The sequence below is a fragment of the Sorex fumeus genome, unplaced genomic scaffold, assembly GCF_029834395.1.
Source record: "Sorex fumeus unplaced genomic scaffold, SorFum_2.1 ptg000165l, whole genome shotgun sequence".
Lineage (NCBI taxonomy): Eukaryota > Metazoa > Chordata > Mammalia > Eulipotyphla > Soricidae > Sorex > Sorex fumeus.
In genome coordinates, this window is record NW_026606222.1 from 1,865,711 (window position 1) to 1,879,731 (window position 14,021).

Below are 14,021 nucleotides of genomic sequence, written 5' to 3' on the forward strand. Positions count from 1 at the left end.
CTACTTGGCTGCGTGCAAAGCAAATGCCCTACCCGCTGTACTATCGCTCCAGCCCCTCAGGTGTGATTTCATCTGTTTTCTTTCATTGGCTTTTGGCCCACACCTCGTAATGGTTAGGGCTTACTCCTGGTTCTGTGCTCAGAGGTGGCTTCTGGGGGTGCTTGGAGTGATTAAACTGGGTTCAGCTGCCTGCAAGGGAAGTGCCTTCATTTCTGTATTCTCAGGGAGGCGTCGTGTTTTCTCAGCTAAACAAAGGTCAGGAGGCATTCACAGAACATCAAAGCAAGCCACTGCCTCACTCATTTCTCTAGACCCCAGGGCCCTGGAGGCCTGGCCAGCAGGCCATCTTCGGCATTTTTCTTTACTAAACAGAAACGCATTAGTGACCCACAAAGTCTGGACCCTCAAGTCCTGACTTGTCCTTGTCACGTGTTTGGTGTCGTGGGTTACTCAGACTGACCGCAGCCTCGCTGCAGAGAGGAAGGAGAGGGATACACCTGTCAGGGGTGCCTGACCACTCTCTTCTTTGCCCAGAGCTAATGGCAGCTCCGCGAGAAGGGCAGCATTTGGGAATCAGAGCGTGGCAGCCTTACGAGACGTCCAAGGCAGACAACACCGCGCTCCTCAAGGTACTTGGTGGGTTGGCTGGTGCTTTTCTATGAGATACTATATACTTTGTGTACACGGCACACAATGTTTAACTACTTTTATTTTATATATGTATTTGATATATATAAATACAGATTTAGGGGAAACCTCTAGACTATTTCCTCAAATAATTGACATAGCTGCCTTCCACTGAAAGGAGGGGAGAGACACAACAAAAGAGCAGTTTAACAAGACATTTTCATAAAATCTTGGTGATGCGTCCCAGGGATAATTTTCTGTCTCAGTCAAGAGCTGATCTTTCCTATACCTATCCTGACCATAAGCTGGTCACCAAAAGCTGATTGTCAACAGAGGAAATATGGCTGCTCGTGCCCTCGGGCCTCTGTTCGAAGCACTCACGCGACAGCCACGAGCACTGTACACAGCACAGCTCAGCGACATGGGTCCATGATAGTGTTTTTGTTCTCAAACAGTCATTGGAAATACTTCCTGAATGCAAATCAGAAATTCGTGAAATTACAGGACACTTACAAATAGGGAGGCGGACTGTCCCTATACACAGGGTTCACAATCTGAACTGGCCCTATAAATCAGCAATTAGTGTTAAGAGGAACACTGTAAACAACTCAAATATGGAAACACAAAACAAAAACATAACACAATATATAAATATCCAAGGCTTTTAGGTAAGGTTTTCAGAAAACCCAGGGATAGATTTGATATCACAAAACGGTCCATATCTCCCAAAAATGTCTTTTGACTGGACAGTAAAATAGTATTTGTTGGAAACTAAAAAGTGAGATAAAGTACAGGCCATTGGGAGTGGTAAAGCTTTAATTTCTCCAACTTTCTTCCAAATCAACTTATTATTAGGGTTCTCATGGCATAAGAAGAGATGGTAGCTTTCCACGGGAGCACATTTGGGATTGATTTTGGTGATGTTCCAGGTGAGGGCAATGCCCTTGGGTCTCAGTACCCGTTTCACTTTGAGCTCAGGCTTCTGGGGTGGGAGGGTGTCTCGAATCTTGTCTACCAGTTCAGGCAGCAGTGGCGGTGGTTCCGGGAGCGGCGGGAGGTGCTCAAAGCACTCAAGATCCTAAAAACAACATTGGTAAGAGCTCAGCACGCTGGAGTAATGGATTCTGGTTATTACTCAGAGATCAGTTTCAGTTCTACCCACACATGCACTCGCACATAACACATGAACTTCCGGGGGGTGCAGTCAATGCTTACTCCTGGCTCTATGCTTAGCAATCACTCCTGGTGGGCCCAGGGGACCATATCAAGTGTCGGAGATTGAACCCGGTTTGGCCACGTGCCAAGGCCAAAGCCCTCCCAACTGTACAATTGTCCCGCCCTCTACGAAAAATCTGTCTATTCCTCCACCCATTTATCAAGACTGTAAGAATGAAAGGCTGCTCAAGGATGTATGATTTGGGACCACAGAAGGTACGCCCAGCGGTACTCGGGGCTTACTCGTGACTCAGCGACTGAGAATCACTTCCGGTGGGGCTCGGAGGCCACACGGGGTGCCAGGAACTGAACCCGGGTGGGCTGCGTGCAAGGCACGTGCTCTTCTGCCACGCTATGCTTTCTGACCCCACGCGCCCCGGTCTAAGGCAGCCCGTGTCCAGTCAAGTGGCTCCAGAGCTTCTAGGTGGAAATGGGGTCTGAATTCACCACTTTCCTGGTTCCTGTTTCCTTCCATTGCAGGAAGATGATAGACTGAAGTTGGGGCGTGGGAGTGGAGGTAGGGTTTCAGGAAGCTGCCTAGTGACCAGCCCCAAGTGGCCCCAAGGCATGAGGCCACATCCCTTTGAAAGGCAAATACCACGCTCTTTACAAGGATGAAAAAAAGCAGTACCGGTCAGACACAAAGTGCTGTGGCAGCACCCAGAGCCCCAGGTGGGGCAGTCCAGTTTTGCAGTAACATGGCTCTGTAAAGCAGGTGGGGGGCATTCTATTCTCACGCAAGGGGTCACCTACATCATCGCTTGGACATTACTGCCCTGGAGAAGCTGATGGTCTTTATGTAAAACTTTAATTTTTTCTTTTGGGGCCACACCCTCTTCTGCTCAGGGCATATTACTGGCTCGCTGGCTCTGCACTCAGGAAACCATACGGGGTGCCAGGAAACAAAACCAGGTCGGCTGCATGCAAAACGAGGGCGCCTTACTCTCTCTCCTCTCTCCTTACCCCTTGCCATTTATTTCTCTCAGTGAGATATTAAACCACGAGCCCCTCCCCCCCCCCCCCCCCCCCCCAAGCAAGGCTAGCACAAGCCTCCTTTCAGGGCTTCTATTCTACCTCCTGGGAGACAGACAAGTACAACCGCTAAAGCGCTAGTCCTGCATGCCACTGACCTGTTTGATCCCTGGCACTCCTATGGTCCCCGAAGACCTGCCAGGAGTGATCCCTGAGCAGAGCCAGGGGTAAACCCTGAGTACCGCCCAATGTGGCCCCCAAACAAACAAAGAAATCCAAACAAACCAAATATCTACAGTTTGGAATATCACTGATCTCGGACGGGTTAGGTTGCAGGCTATCTTGGGAAATACTCCATCTCCTTTCCGAACGGTTTCCAGACTCTGTGCTTGTCACATATACAGTGCTGGTGCATGAGAATACGGACAGTCCCGCCCAGCCTGGTCAAACACGGCTACTGTGCTCTAAAATAAAAAATGTGGCGCTGAAGAGACAGCACGGCAGGTCGGGCGCTTGCCCTGCACAAAGGCAACTTGGGGCTGATTCAAAACAACGCGCACAGACTCCAAGCACTGCCAGGAGAGATTCTTGCGTACAGAGCCAAGAGTCAGTCCTAAGCACTGCTGGGTGTGGTCCCCCCAAACAAAGCAGTGATAACGATAGCACTGTCCTACCCTCAGTCATTGTTCACTGATTTGCTTGGGCGGGCACCAGTAACGTCTCCATCCTCGTGAGCCATGTTGTTACTGTTTTTGGCACATCGAATACACCACGAGGAGCTTGCCAGGCTCTCCGAGAGGAACAGAGGAATCAAACCTGGGTCGGCCAGGTACAAGGCAAACGCCCTAACCGCTCCAGCAATAGCACAGCGGGTAGTGATAATGACAATAAAAAAAATTTTTTTAATTGTCCCTGGAGATGGTTTAGTCAAGTTCGCAAGTTCAAATCTGCGGTTGCCTGACCCCAAGGTTCCAATGAAACCCTGACAATCCCAATGTTGGGGATCCCCAGACGAGAAAAGAAATCATTTCCAACTTACTGAATTAAAATTTTTTTCTTGTTTCCTTGAGCTCTGGAAAATTCAATTGTTTTAATCGTGTAAATGAGAGTGAACTAAAACATTGAAGTGCTTTCTAAACTACAATGTGACCCGCACGTTTCTTAGAGAGTAAACGGGTACTTCCGCCCAGAGCGTATTTCCCTTACAGAGCATTTCAAATCAGTACCTGGGCTGTATTTCGTGCCACTGGGCTAGTGCTCTCTTTTGAACTTGAAACATCTTTTGTAAATGACTCCAGGGCCGACACTGAATTTTCTGTGAACAAACACAGGTTCGAGATATGAAATCCATCTGCAATAATGAGTATCATAAATTTTCAGTAAACTTTACATCTTAGATGTTAAGTGTCAACTAAAATGATTTTTTTAAAAAAAACTGAATATAAAGACACGCTTTTGATTAACGTTTAATAACCAAAGGCATGAGACAAATTATTTTCATGGAACAGAGACTCCCAAATTAGAGCAAATAGTTGTCACCATTCAATTAGGAACTGAATGTGATTACATATGGAAGAGAGCTATGGCAACAGTCTCGGAGAAAGATTCAGTTCTTTATGGCCAACAAAGATGAGTCGTTTCCAGTTGGGTGCGCGTATGTACAAATACTGGAAATCCTAACTGAAAAATCACTCAGATGGGTTTTAAGCACTCCTTCCAAAGTGGGCCCTACAGGCCCCTGGGGGTGCTGAAAAAATCTGGGGCTAACAGTAGCCTTGGGTGCAGATGGGGCTTGCTTTCTGTTTGCTTAAAGGTAGATTTCTTAGTGATGCAATTGACACACTTTATGAAATCTTCCCAAATAAAAAGTATTTGTATTTTTTTCTTAACAACAATAATCAAGATTCTAAGTAGTGTTTGAAGTTAATTTATTATTTACCAGTATTGGGGGGAAAAAGCCCTTTGTAGAGGAGATAATGACAACAGTTTCAATGATAAGAGTCTGGGTAGCCTTTTCATACTGGTATAGTTACTTAGAACTAGACTGGTAAAATCGTTCAATAGATTAATCACCATACAAGAACAGATTCAAATAAGACCACCTTCAAATTTTTGAGTGAACAGCTTAATACAAAAAAAAAACCCAAACAAACTCTTTTCACGATTTTCTGTAACATTCCTTCTTTCAAGTTACTAGAAGGGCCTTAGTAAACACTTCTCAGATTTTCCCTGATCTACATAAAAAGGACTGAAGGGTTACCTCACTCTTTTGTATTCTCCAAGCAACAGAAATCAATAGCTTATTACTTTATCTTTAAACTCTAGGTAAAAAATGTCGTCTCTGCTTTCAACTTAACCCTTTGTTTTCCCTCCAGAGCTCTTTTTCTCTGTGCGTATAATGTATATGTGTACACATGTTCATTCTTGAAGTGTATTATAAAGACTGGTGGATGGAGAGACGTTCCAGGAGTTAAGGCATTTGCTTTGTATCTCACTGACCCTGGTTCAAGTCCCTGGCACCACACACCGTCCCCCGAGCACTTCCAGGAGATGTTTCTGAGCATTACTTGGTGTGGCTTCGGTGTGGCCCAAAAACCAAAAGAGAAAAAAATTTTTTTTTTAGAGGAATGGGGAGATAATGCAGGTGTGAATGCATGCCTGGCATGTGTGAGGCCCCAGTTCAACCCTGACACATGCTTCTCCTTTCTGCCAGTACTGCTGGGTCAAGCAGTCTTGCAACACCAGGCTTGCCATGCCGAGTCTTCGGCTTGGCCTGGGCCCCCATTGCTTCAGAGGAACCCCTAAATTATTTGTGAAGTTTGCTATGATTTTTTTGGGGGGGGTCATACCCAGTGATGCACAGGGGTTACTCCAGGTCCGCATTCAGGAATTACTTCTGGTGGTGCTTGGGGGGCCATATGGGATGCTGGGAATTGAACCCAGGTCGGCCACGTGCAAGGCAAACACTCTAAGCCACGCGACCGACCCAGGTTTGATCCCCAGCATCCCATATGGTCCCCAGTACCGCCAGAAGCAAGCCCTGAGCATCGTTTGGTGTGACCCCCAAAAAAAATGCTGTTCATGATTGGATTTCAGTCATACAGTGTTCCAACACCCACCCCCTCCACCAGTGTACATTTCCCAGCATCAGTGTCCCCAGGTTCCCTCCTATCACACCCACCCCCCACCTGCCTTGGGGGGGTCACACCCGGCAGTGCTCAGGACCTACACCCGGCTCTGCACTCAGGAATCACATTTGGTGGTGCTTGGGTGACCATATGAGATGCCAGGAATTGACCATATGAGATGCCAGGAATTGATGCCAGGAATTGAGATGCCAGCTGTGTGTGAGGCAAGCGCTCTCCATGATGTACTATATTGTTCTGACCCTGTGAAATTCATTTTCCCTTTGATGAAGATACACCTAAGAAAAACCATTGTCAAAATCAAGACACAGAAGATTTTCACTCTACCCCAAACTTCTACTATCCCTCTCTCACCTCTGGCCCATGAAAACACTGTCTGCTGACACTAAGGTCGGACTTGCCTTTTCTAGATTTTTACATAAACCAGATTACACTGGACATAGGACCTTTTGCCTAGCATGTTTCTAGATTCATCCATCTTGCTGCCTAGAACAATGCTGCTGGTTTTCACTGCTGAGCAGTGGTCAGCCTTCTTTCTCCCGAGGCAGCTCCCTGGGCAGGGTGGGGTTTATAGCTATGCCATCACTGGCTAATCAATTTCTCTGACAACAAACATTAGTGTGGGACTACAGTGAACAATGTGACTCGATCAACACTGATGTTGGTAAGTCTTCATTTCTCTTGAATATCTGAAAATGGAGTAATTGTGTCATGACTATATCCTTCCTTCAGGAAGCTGCAAGCCCTTTCTAAAGTATATTTGCCATTTTACATTCCTTCCTGCAAACCATCAGGATTCCAGTTTCCGCCACATGTCTGCACTACGGCGGGTGTGCTGTGGTGCCGTCAGTCCGCCTCTCCCGAGGACCTCTTCCAGCACTGATTTGCTACCTGCCCATCTTCTCGAGTGACGCGTCATACCGACACACCTACACATTCACCTACGTACTTACAGTTTCATCCGTTTGTTACTTACGTAGAAGATTCTAGCATACATTTCAGACCTTCCATTTTTTTTCTAACGTTCAATGCTAGTCACTTCCATCTAAGCATTGCCTCAGTTGAATCCCCTGCTTTGTGGGGGGGGCTGAGGGCATGTGGCGGTAGGTTTGGGCCCCAGCTGGCCGTGCTCAGGCTTAGTCCTAACTCTACGCAGGAGTCATTCCTGGTGGCGTTTGGGGAACCACGGGCTATGCTAGACTTGAAAACCTGGTCGGACGCATCTAAGACGAACGACTTAACGCTCTGTCCTATCTTCTCCTGCCCACGTCGCTCAAGTGTTGATATGCCGTTTTCATTTTTATTTAGTTTAGAATATTTTTGAATTTCCCTTTCTGATTTCTTTGACTCACCAGTTATCCAGAAATGTGTTCGGTTACCAACTGTCTTGAAGTTGTTCATTCATCTTTCTGATTACCGTCCCTGCATATCACAAGAATTCTAAAGACACTGAGAATAATTCTGTTGTTTGGTTTGGGGGCAACAACTGGGCGTGCTCAGGGCTTACTTCTGGCTCCGTACTCAGAAATTACTCCCGGCGGTACTCAGGGGACCTTACGGAATGCCAGGGATCAAGCCAGAGTTGGCTGCATGCTCCAGCCCCTCTACTGAGAACAGTTTCTATTTTAAAATATTGGGGCCACATCAGTCTGTGCTTAGGGCTTGGCCCCAGTTAGGCTCTCAGGGATCACTTCGAATACTTGGGGGACCATATTCTAGGGACGTGTGCAAGGCAAGAGCCCTACCTGCCTTACTATCTCACTGGCCCGAGTAGTTTTTATGGCCTAGAAACCAGCCCCAGCAGCTGAAAACCTCCAGAACTCAACCACCACCCGTCTCACTGCCGCAAATGTGACACTTCATGCCGCACACCCTACCCAGACTCCAAGAGTACCACACCACATTGGATGGGGTTCAAAGCTGGAGGCAACCAATCTTTGAGGGAAGCTTTTTTCACATATATATTATAAGCACACAAGGTTCAACCTTTCACAACATGCTAGTGATCTCTTAAAGAAGAAGGGTTTAATGGCCTCTCGGTGAAATACAACAACCTTCACACTCTTTCCTCTAAGAAAACTTTTTTGTGGCGTTTTCTGCTGCTTTCCATAACAGCACTGTAGCAATGTCCGTTGTTCATTGATTTGCTCCAGCAGGCACCAGTAACATCTCCATTGTGAGACGTTGTTGTTACTGTTTTTGGCATACTGAGTACAAGGGTAGCTTGCCAGGCTTTGCCGTGTGGGCGGGATACTCTCGGCAGCTTGCCTGGCTCTCTGAGGGACGGAGGAATCGAACCCGGGTCGGCTGTGTGCAAGGCAAAAACCCTACCCGCTATGCTATTGCTCTAGCCCTTTTTACAGTAATGCAAAATACATTATTTCAGTTTTGCTTTGGGGCAGGGGCTGTGGTTCGGGAAGAAAATATCCGAAATATGGCGGTGGGAAGGTGTAAAGGTGGTGGGATTGGTGACTGAATATTAAATGTAATCAAATATTGTGAACTACTTTATAAAATAAAAAAATTAAAAAAAAGAACCCGATCTCATATTGCCAAGTTTAATAGGAACGCAAATTCTACTGTGCTATATTTCATAATTTTTTAAAATTGAGTCCAATACAGTGTCTGCCTCCAAATTTACACCACTTAAACTCAGTTTCTACTTACCAACATGGCCAAGTTTTTTTTTTTTTTTAATTATAGGCTGACACACATATATCATGAATTTATCATTATTAGTTTACAGCACTAGACAATCTCAGTGGTATAGCTTAACCCCTCTATAGGTGTATACAATTTTTTTTAACCTGGTAATTCTCAGGGGTTAGTTCAGGCTCTGTACTCAGAAATCACTTCTGAAGTGCTTGGGGGACCATATGGGTTGCCAGTGATGGAACTTGGGTTAGGCACGTGCAAAGTAAACTCCCTCCCTGCTGTCTTACCGCTCGGCCCTGTGAGGCATGTAAAATTCTTTGCAGGCACCACTGGAGTCCCAGTGGCATCCCACTGGAGATTCTTCTCTCTCCGTTCACCCACCCCCAGCCGTGCTCAGCACCATACCCACTGTCCCTCCAGCTTCATCAGTCTCCTTTCCTTTCCTCAACTAACCAACAGTGTTTTGACTGATACTTAGAGCTTTGATTTTAGTGGAGCACAGCATTCCATCTGGTGCAAAGACCTCACCTTCTGATCTAGCTGTTTGCTGGTGGGCATTTAAGGTTGACTCCGTGTTTTGGCCATAAGAAATACAGTGCTAGGAACGTGAGGGTGCAAGTATCTTTTCAAGTTAGTATTTTCATATTCTTATTTAAGTCTAGAAATGCCTGGGAATGATATTGTTGGGCAACGCGGTCTTTTCAAATTTTATTTTTGGACCTCACACCCCCCCCCAAAAAAAAAACCCCAGCAATGCTCAGGGCTTTTTCGTGGTTCTGTGCTTGGGAATTCCTACTGGGAACGCTCAGGGGACCATAGCTGCTGCCAGGGATCCAAACACCTGAACCCCAGAACTATCTCTTGATCCCTTAATTGGGGGGCAGGGTGGTGGTGGCGGCAGGATCTTCCAAGCAGTGTTCAGGAGGCCTGGGGTCCCTCCTAGGGGTTCTTGGCCAACCAAGCAGCACTTCCATGCAGGGGCGCAGCTCGCCAAGCTACCAGGGCAGTTTGGGGATTTCGTGGGCTATCTAAGGTGCTCCTGGGCGTTCAGAGACACACATGGCTGTGCTGGACCCCTCCAGGACTGCCCCCTATGTTGGAGACTATGCGGTGACAGAAGATTGGCTTGGGATTGGCTGCAAGTAAGTCAAGTATGCTGCCCTGGGACTGTCTCTCCAGCTGCTGTATTTTAATTTGTTTAAAGCAATATTAGTAAAGGCCCTCCCGTTGATCGTCGATTTGCTCGAGCAGGCCCAGTAACGTCTCCATTGGAGACTTTGTTGTTACTGTGTCTGACATCTCGAATACTCTCGGTAGTTTGCCGGGCTCTCCGAGAGGGGCGGAGGAATCGAACTCGGGTCGGCCATGTTGGCTGCTTGTAAGGCGAACGCCCTACCCCTGTGCTATCACTCCAGCCCAGCGTTCAGAGACACACATGGCTGTGCTGGACCCCTCCAGGACTGCCCCCTATGTCGGGGACTATGCGGTGACAGAAGATTGGCTTGGGATTGGCTGCAAGTAAGGCAAGTATGCTGCCCTGGGACTGTCTCTCCAGCTGCTGTATTTTAATTTGTTTAAAGCAATATTGGTCATGTTAAAACCAATCACCTAAACTTTTGTTCTCTGTTAATCTTGTTTTTTATGCCTCGTGTATGCTGTATATATGTATACGTATGTTTTCTCTTTTATGTATTTTTTTCTGATTTTTATACATTTTATTTTCATAAAGTAGTTTACATTAGTTCATTACAGGTAACATTCAAGCACCCATCCAACCAGCGAGCATCTTCCCACCACAGTAAGAGGGAAGTGTGTAAAGGTCGTTGTATTTCATTCTGGGGCCATTTAAACCCGTGTCTACAAGAATACAAGCAAGTACGTTAAAACCAAACACACGTATGCTACTTCAGTACATCCGGGGGCCAGAGTGTAAGAGGTCCAGGAAACACGGCATTGCTCTCTTCCGGAGCTTTATTTTAGAGTCTCTGGATCTTGGTAGTTGATGAGATTACATGGCAGCCGCGGTGGGGAGGGGGGTGCGGCAGGGGCAGGGCAGTTTATGAGTGTGACTGCCAAGTCACTGGAAAGCTGGGGATCTGGGTGGAAGTGGCCCAGTCCCAATCTCTTGGATAATTTCTAAGATTCCATTTTGTCTCCAACACTATTGTATTAGCAAGCCTTCGATTCCTAAAAAAAAAATAATGATAATGATAATAATGGGGCTGGAGTGATAGCACAGCGGGTAGGGCATTTGCCTTGCACGCCTCTGACCTGGGTTCAATTCCCAGCATCCGGCATGGTCCCCCGAGCACTACCAGGAGTAATTCCTGAGTGCATGAGCCAGGAGTAACCCCTGAGCATTGCTGGGTATGACCCAAAAAGCAAGAAAGAAAAAAAAGATCATGCTTAGACAAAAAGAAAAAAGCCAAAAAAATCATGTTCCAGGTATTAGCATATGCATCATGAATAACGTTACATAATGTCTATCTTCAAATAAAAAAAACCACTTCTCGTATAAGTCCCTCATAATATACTTTTGGTCCTTCAACCATCTCCTGCATTACTGTTGTTGCACTAACTCCTACAGAGATTCTTTCCTTCTGGTTTGGGTGCCAGACCCAGCAGTGTCTGGGGGTCACTCCTAATGCTGTGCTCAGAAATTACTTCTGGTGGTACTCAACGGAGGATGCTGAGGATCAAACCTGGACTGGCTGCTTACAAGGCAGATGCTCTACCTGCCGTTCTATCCGTCTGGCCCCTCTACAGAGAAGCTAAAGTCCACAATACGGTGTCCCACTCCACAGGACAGATCCACGTTCCATCAAGGACCATTTTCACTTTTGTGAGAAATGTTCCCCCAATATCTGGGCTGTGTTTTGGGTAAAACAAGTTTAGACCTGTTTAGACGAAGGAGGCTGTAAATAAGCAGTGAGGCAGGAAACGTCCTGCTTGGGCATAACCATAACGGAATGCTTCCGGACCTCCAGAACTAGCCATTAAAAAGCCTTAACCATATGGCCCCGCTGTGGCAACACGGACCTCCGTTCTCCTCCTGACTACTCAGAAAGCAAGCCCACCTGAAGCAAATGCTGGATTAAATAAAGAGCCAGGCAGCCCCTTGCCTGGGCTGTCAGAACAACCCTGCTGCCTGAACAGTCTCTGCAATCAACCCTGCCCGAAGGAGCTGAAGAAACTGGCCTGGTTCCTGCTGGCCGTCACACCTTTCTTCTCTTTATATCAGAGAGAGAAGTTTTGTCACATTATGGTGACGAATAGCATCTGTGGTGATAGTTTCCACAATCTACAACTGCTACAATGGCACAAAGCTACTAAACACACACAAACACACCGATACAAGCTCCACGAACAGGCTCAATAGACACCGAGTTCCTTTTTTATTTTTCCCTCTCTCTTAGAAAAGACAAATCCCTTACCTGTTGATAGGGTATCTTCTGTCAGATCAATCACAGAATCATCCTTTTCCTTTACAGGCTGAGTTGTTAAAAAAAAAAGATTTGCCTTAATAGTGCAAAACATTTTTAAAAAATAGAACACATTATTTTAAATTATCATTTAGAAGCTAGAGACAGAACAGTAAGAGAAACGATTATGAAATACCATATGGTTTCCAAGAATGACTCCAGCAGTCTAAATGAGTTCATTTAAAAACTAAGTATGGTTGGGAATATGTTTAACATTAACTGTTTGCTGTGAAATGTTTAAGTTGGACCGGAATCTAGTTTTGCTAAGTAGTCAGGCATTAATTTCTCATAGAATGAATCTTCCAAACAATGAATGAAAAAACTAACACCAACATACATAAACATCAAGTTTCCTAGACTCCTCTACTCACATAAACAAGAATAAAAAATACTGTATTTTTGACCTACCACATCAATTTCGGCAAAAGGCAAATGGTTAGAAACACTGGAATTTTTTTCACATCCTGAAAGAAAATGATTTACAAAATAAGCTTTTGACAAGTCTACTAAACTGTTAAATGAAATTTAAGACATATGAAAGATATATAAGATATATATAAGCTGAAACACAATTTGGGAATACCAATTAACTATTATTTTATAGTAACTGAAAAGTAACTCAGCTGATATAACCAGACTGATAAAGCCAGTTCAAAAAAATAATTCTACTTTGATAGCGGTCAATGTGCTGTATACTTTGTACCTTAAAACCATGTTAGCACGATTATATCTAAAACAAAACCCACCCCTCAAACCAGAATCTGGGTCCAGGGAGGAAGCTCAAAACTGCAGAACACAGATCTTGCATGACTGAGGCCAGTACTAGCTTGCCCCCCATTCTTCCTGTCCCCAAGTGCAGGGATGAGCACTAAACCTTGGAGCCTACACAGCCAGGAAAGTAGTCCTGGGAGTGACGTCCAGAATCCCCAAGCATCACTGGGGAAGCTCCCTCCCTCTGTAAAAATTGCTCAGAGTCAAATTTTGTTTCGAAAGACTTTGTCCTTCTGGTACAACTCTAATAGTAACATATGAAAGGTAATCTACAGAGTTTTGAGAAAATCAAATGTATATATCTATTTTTTGGGGGGGGGGAGTACAACCAATGGGGCTCAGGGATTATTCCTGGTTCTGTGCTCAGCAGAGTATCTCCTGACAGAGCTCGGAGAACTACATGGTGCCAGGGATTTGAATTTGAGTTCTGACTGGTGGCCACATACAATGCTAGTCCCTTAACCCCTCTTCTCTCTCTCCAGCCCTCTCCACACTTTTCATTCACTGTATCTTTAAGCTAGGGGGCCTCAGATGGCTGAGAACAGCCTTTCCAGAAGCAGTGTAAACCTGAGACACTTAATAACCTTAGATAATTGGAACCATCAAAATGGTGGGGACAAATAAGTAGTTATATAAGTGAAGGCAATCTTTTTCTGAAAGTAACATGTAAATACGCAGTTATAGTAAAAAAAAAAAAAAGGAAATAGGAATTTTGAAAGAGAAATTATGGTTCAACAAGGAAGCTATTCTGAGAAAATTTATGGGAAATCTAAATTTTTATGTAAGACTTTTATGTAAGTGCAATATGACAGAAACTCTAAAACAAATGAGTGTATAAGAAAAATACACCAAAAATATTTTTTAAAGGTTTCTAAAAATAGCCAAACTTTAAATTTTAAGAAGACTACAGATAATTTAATAAACACCAAATCACTTTTACTATCAAAAAGTGGCCAGGAAAAACTTGTAAAAAGTAATTTTTATAAAAGGTAAGTTGTTTGAAAACTTTCAAATATCAAAGAAATAAAAAAATCACAAAGTGATGAGCATGACCTAGAGCGATAAAACAGCAGGTAGGGCGTTTGCCTTGCACATGGCCAACCCAGGTTCAGTCCCTGGCATCCCATATGGAGCCCTCAGCACTGCCAAGAAT

At 45.1% G+C, this 14,021-nt stretch overlaps 1 protein-coding gene across 1 annotated transcript; it reads right to left on the reverse strand.

Annotated features, from left to right (window-relative positions):
- Positions 1 to 1,038: 1,038 nt before the first annotated feature.
- Positions 1,039 to 12,152, reverse strand: ATF7IP2 (activating transcription factor 7 interacting protein 2). Its single transcript, XM_056107437.1, has 3 exons — positions 12,050 to 12,152; positions 4,041 to 4,129; positions 1,039 to 1,705 (listed from the first exon to the last, which is right to left on the reverse strand). The coding sequence occupies exons 1-3, from the start codon at positions 12,150 to 12,152 to the stop codon at positions 1,292 to 1,294; spliced, it is 606 nt and encodes a 201-aa protein (XP_055963412.1). The 3' UTR covers positions 1,039 to 1,291.
- Positions 12,153 to 14,021: the final 1,869 nt, after the last annotated feature.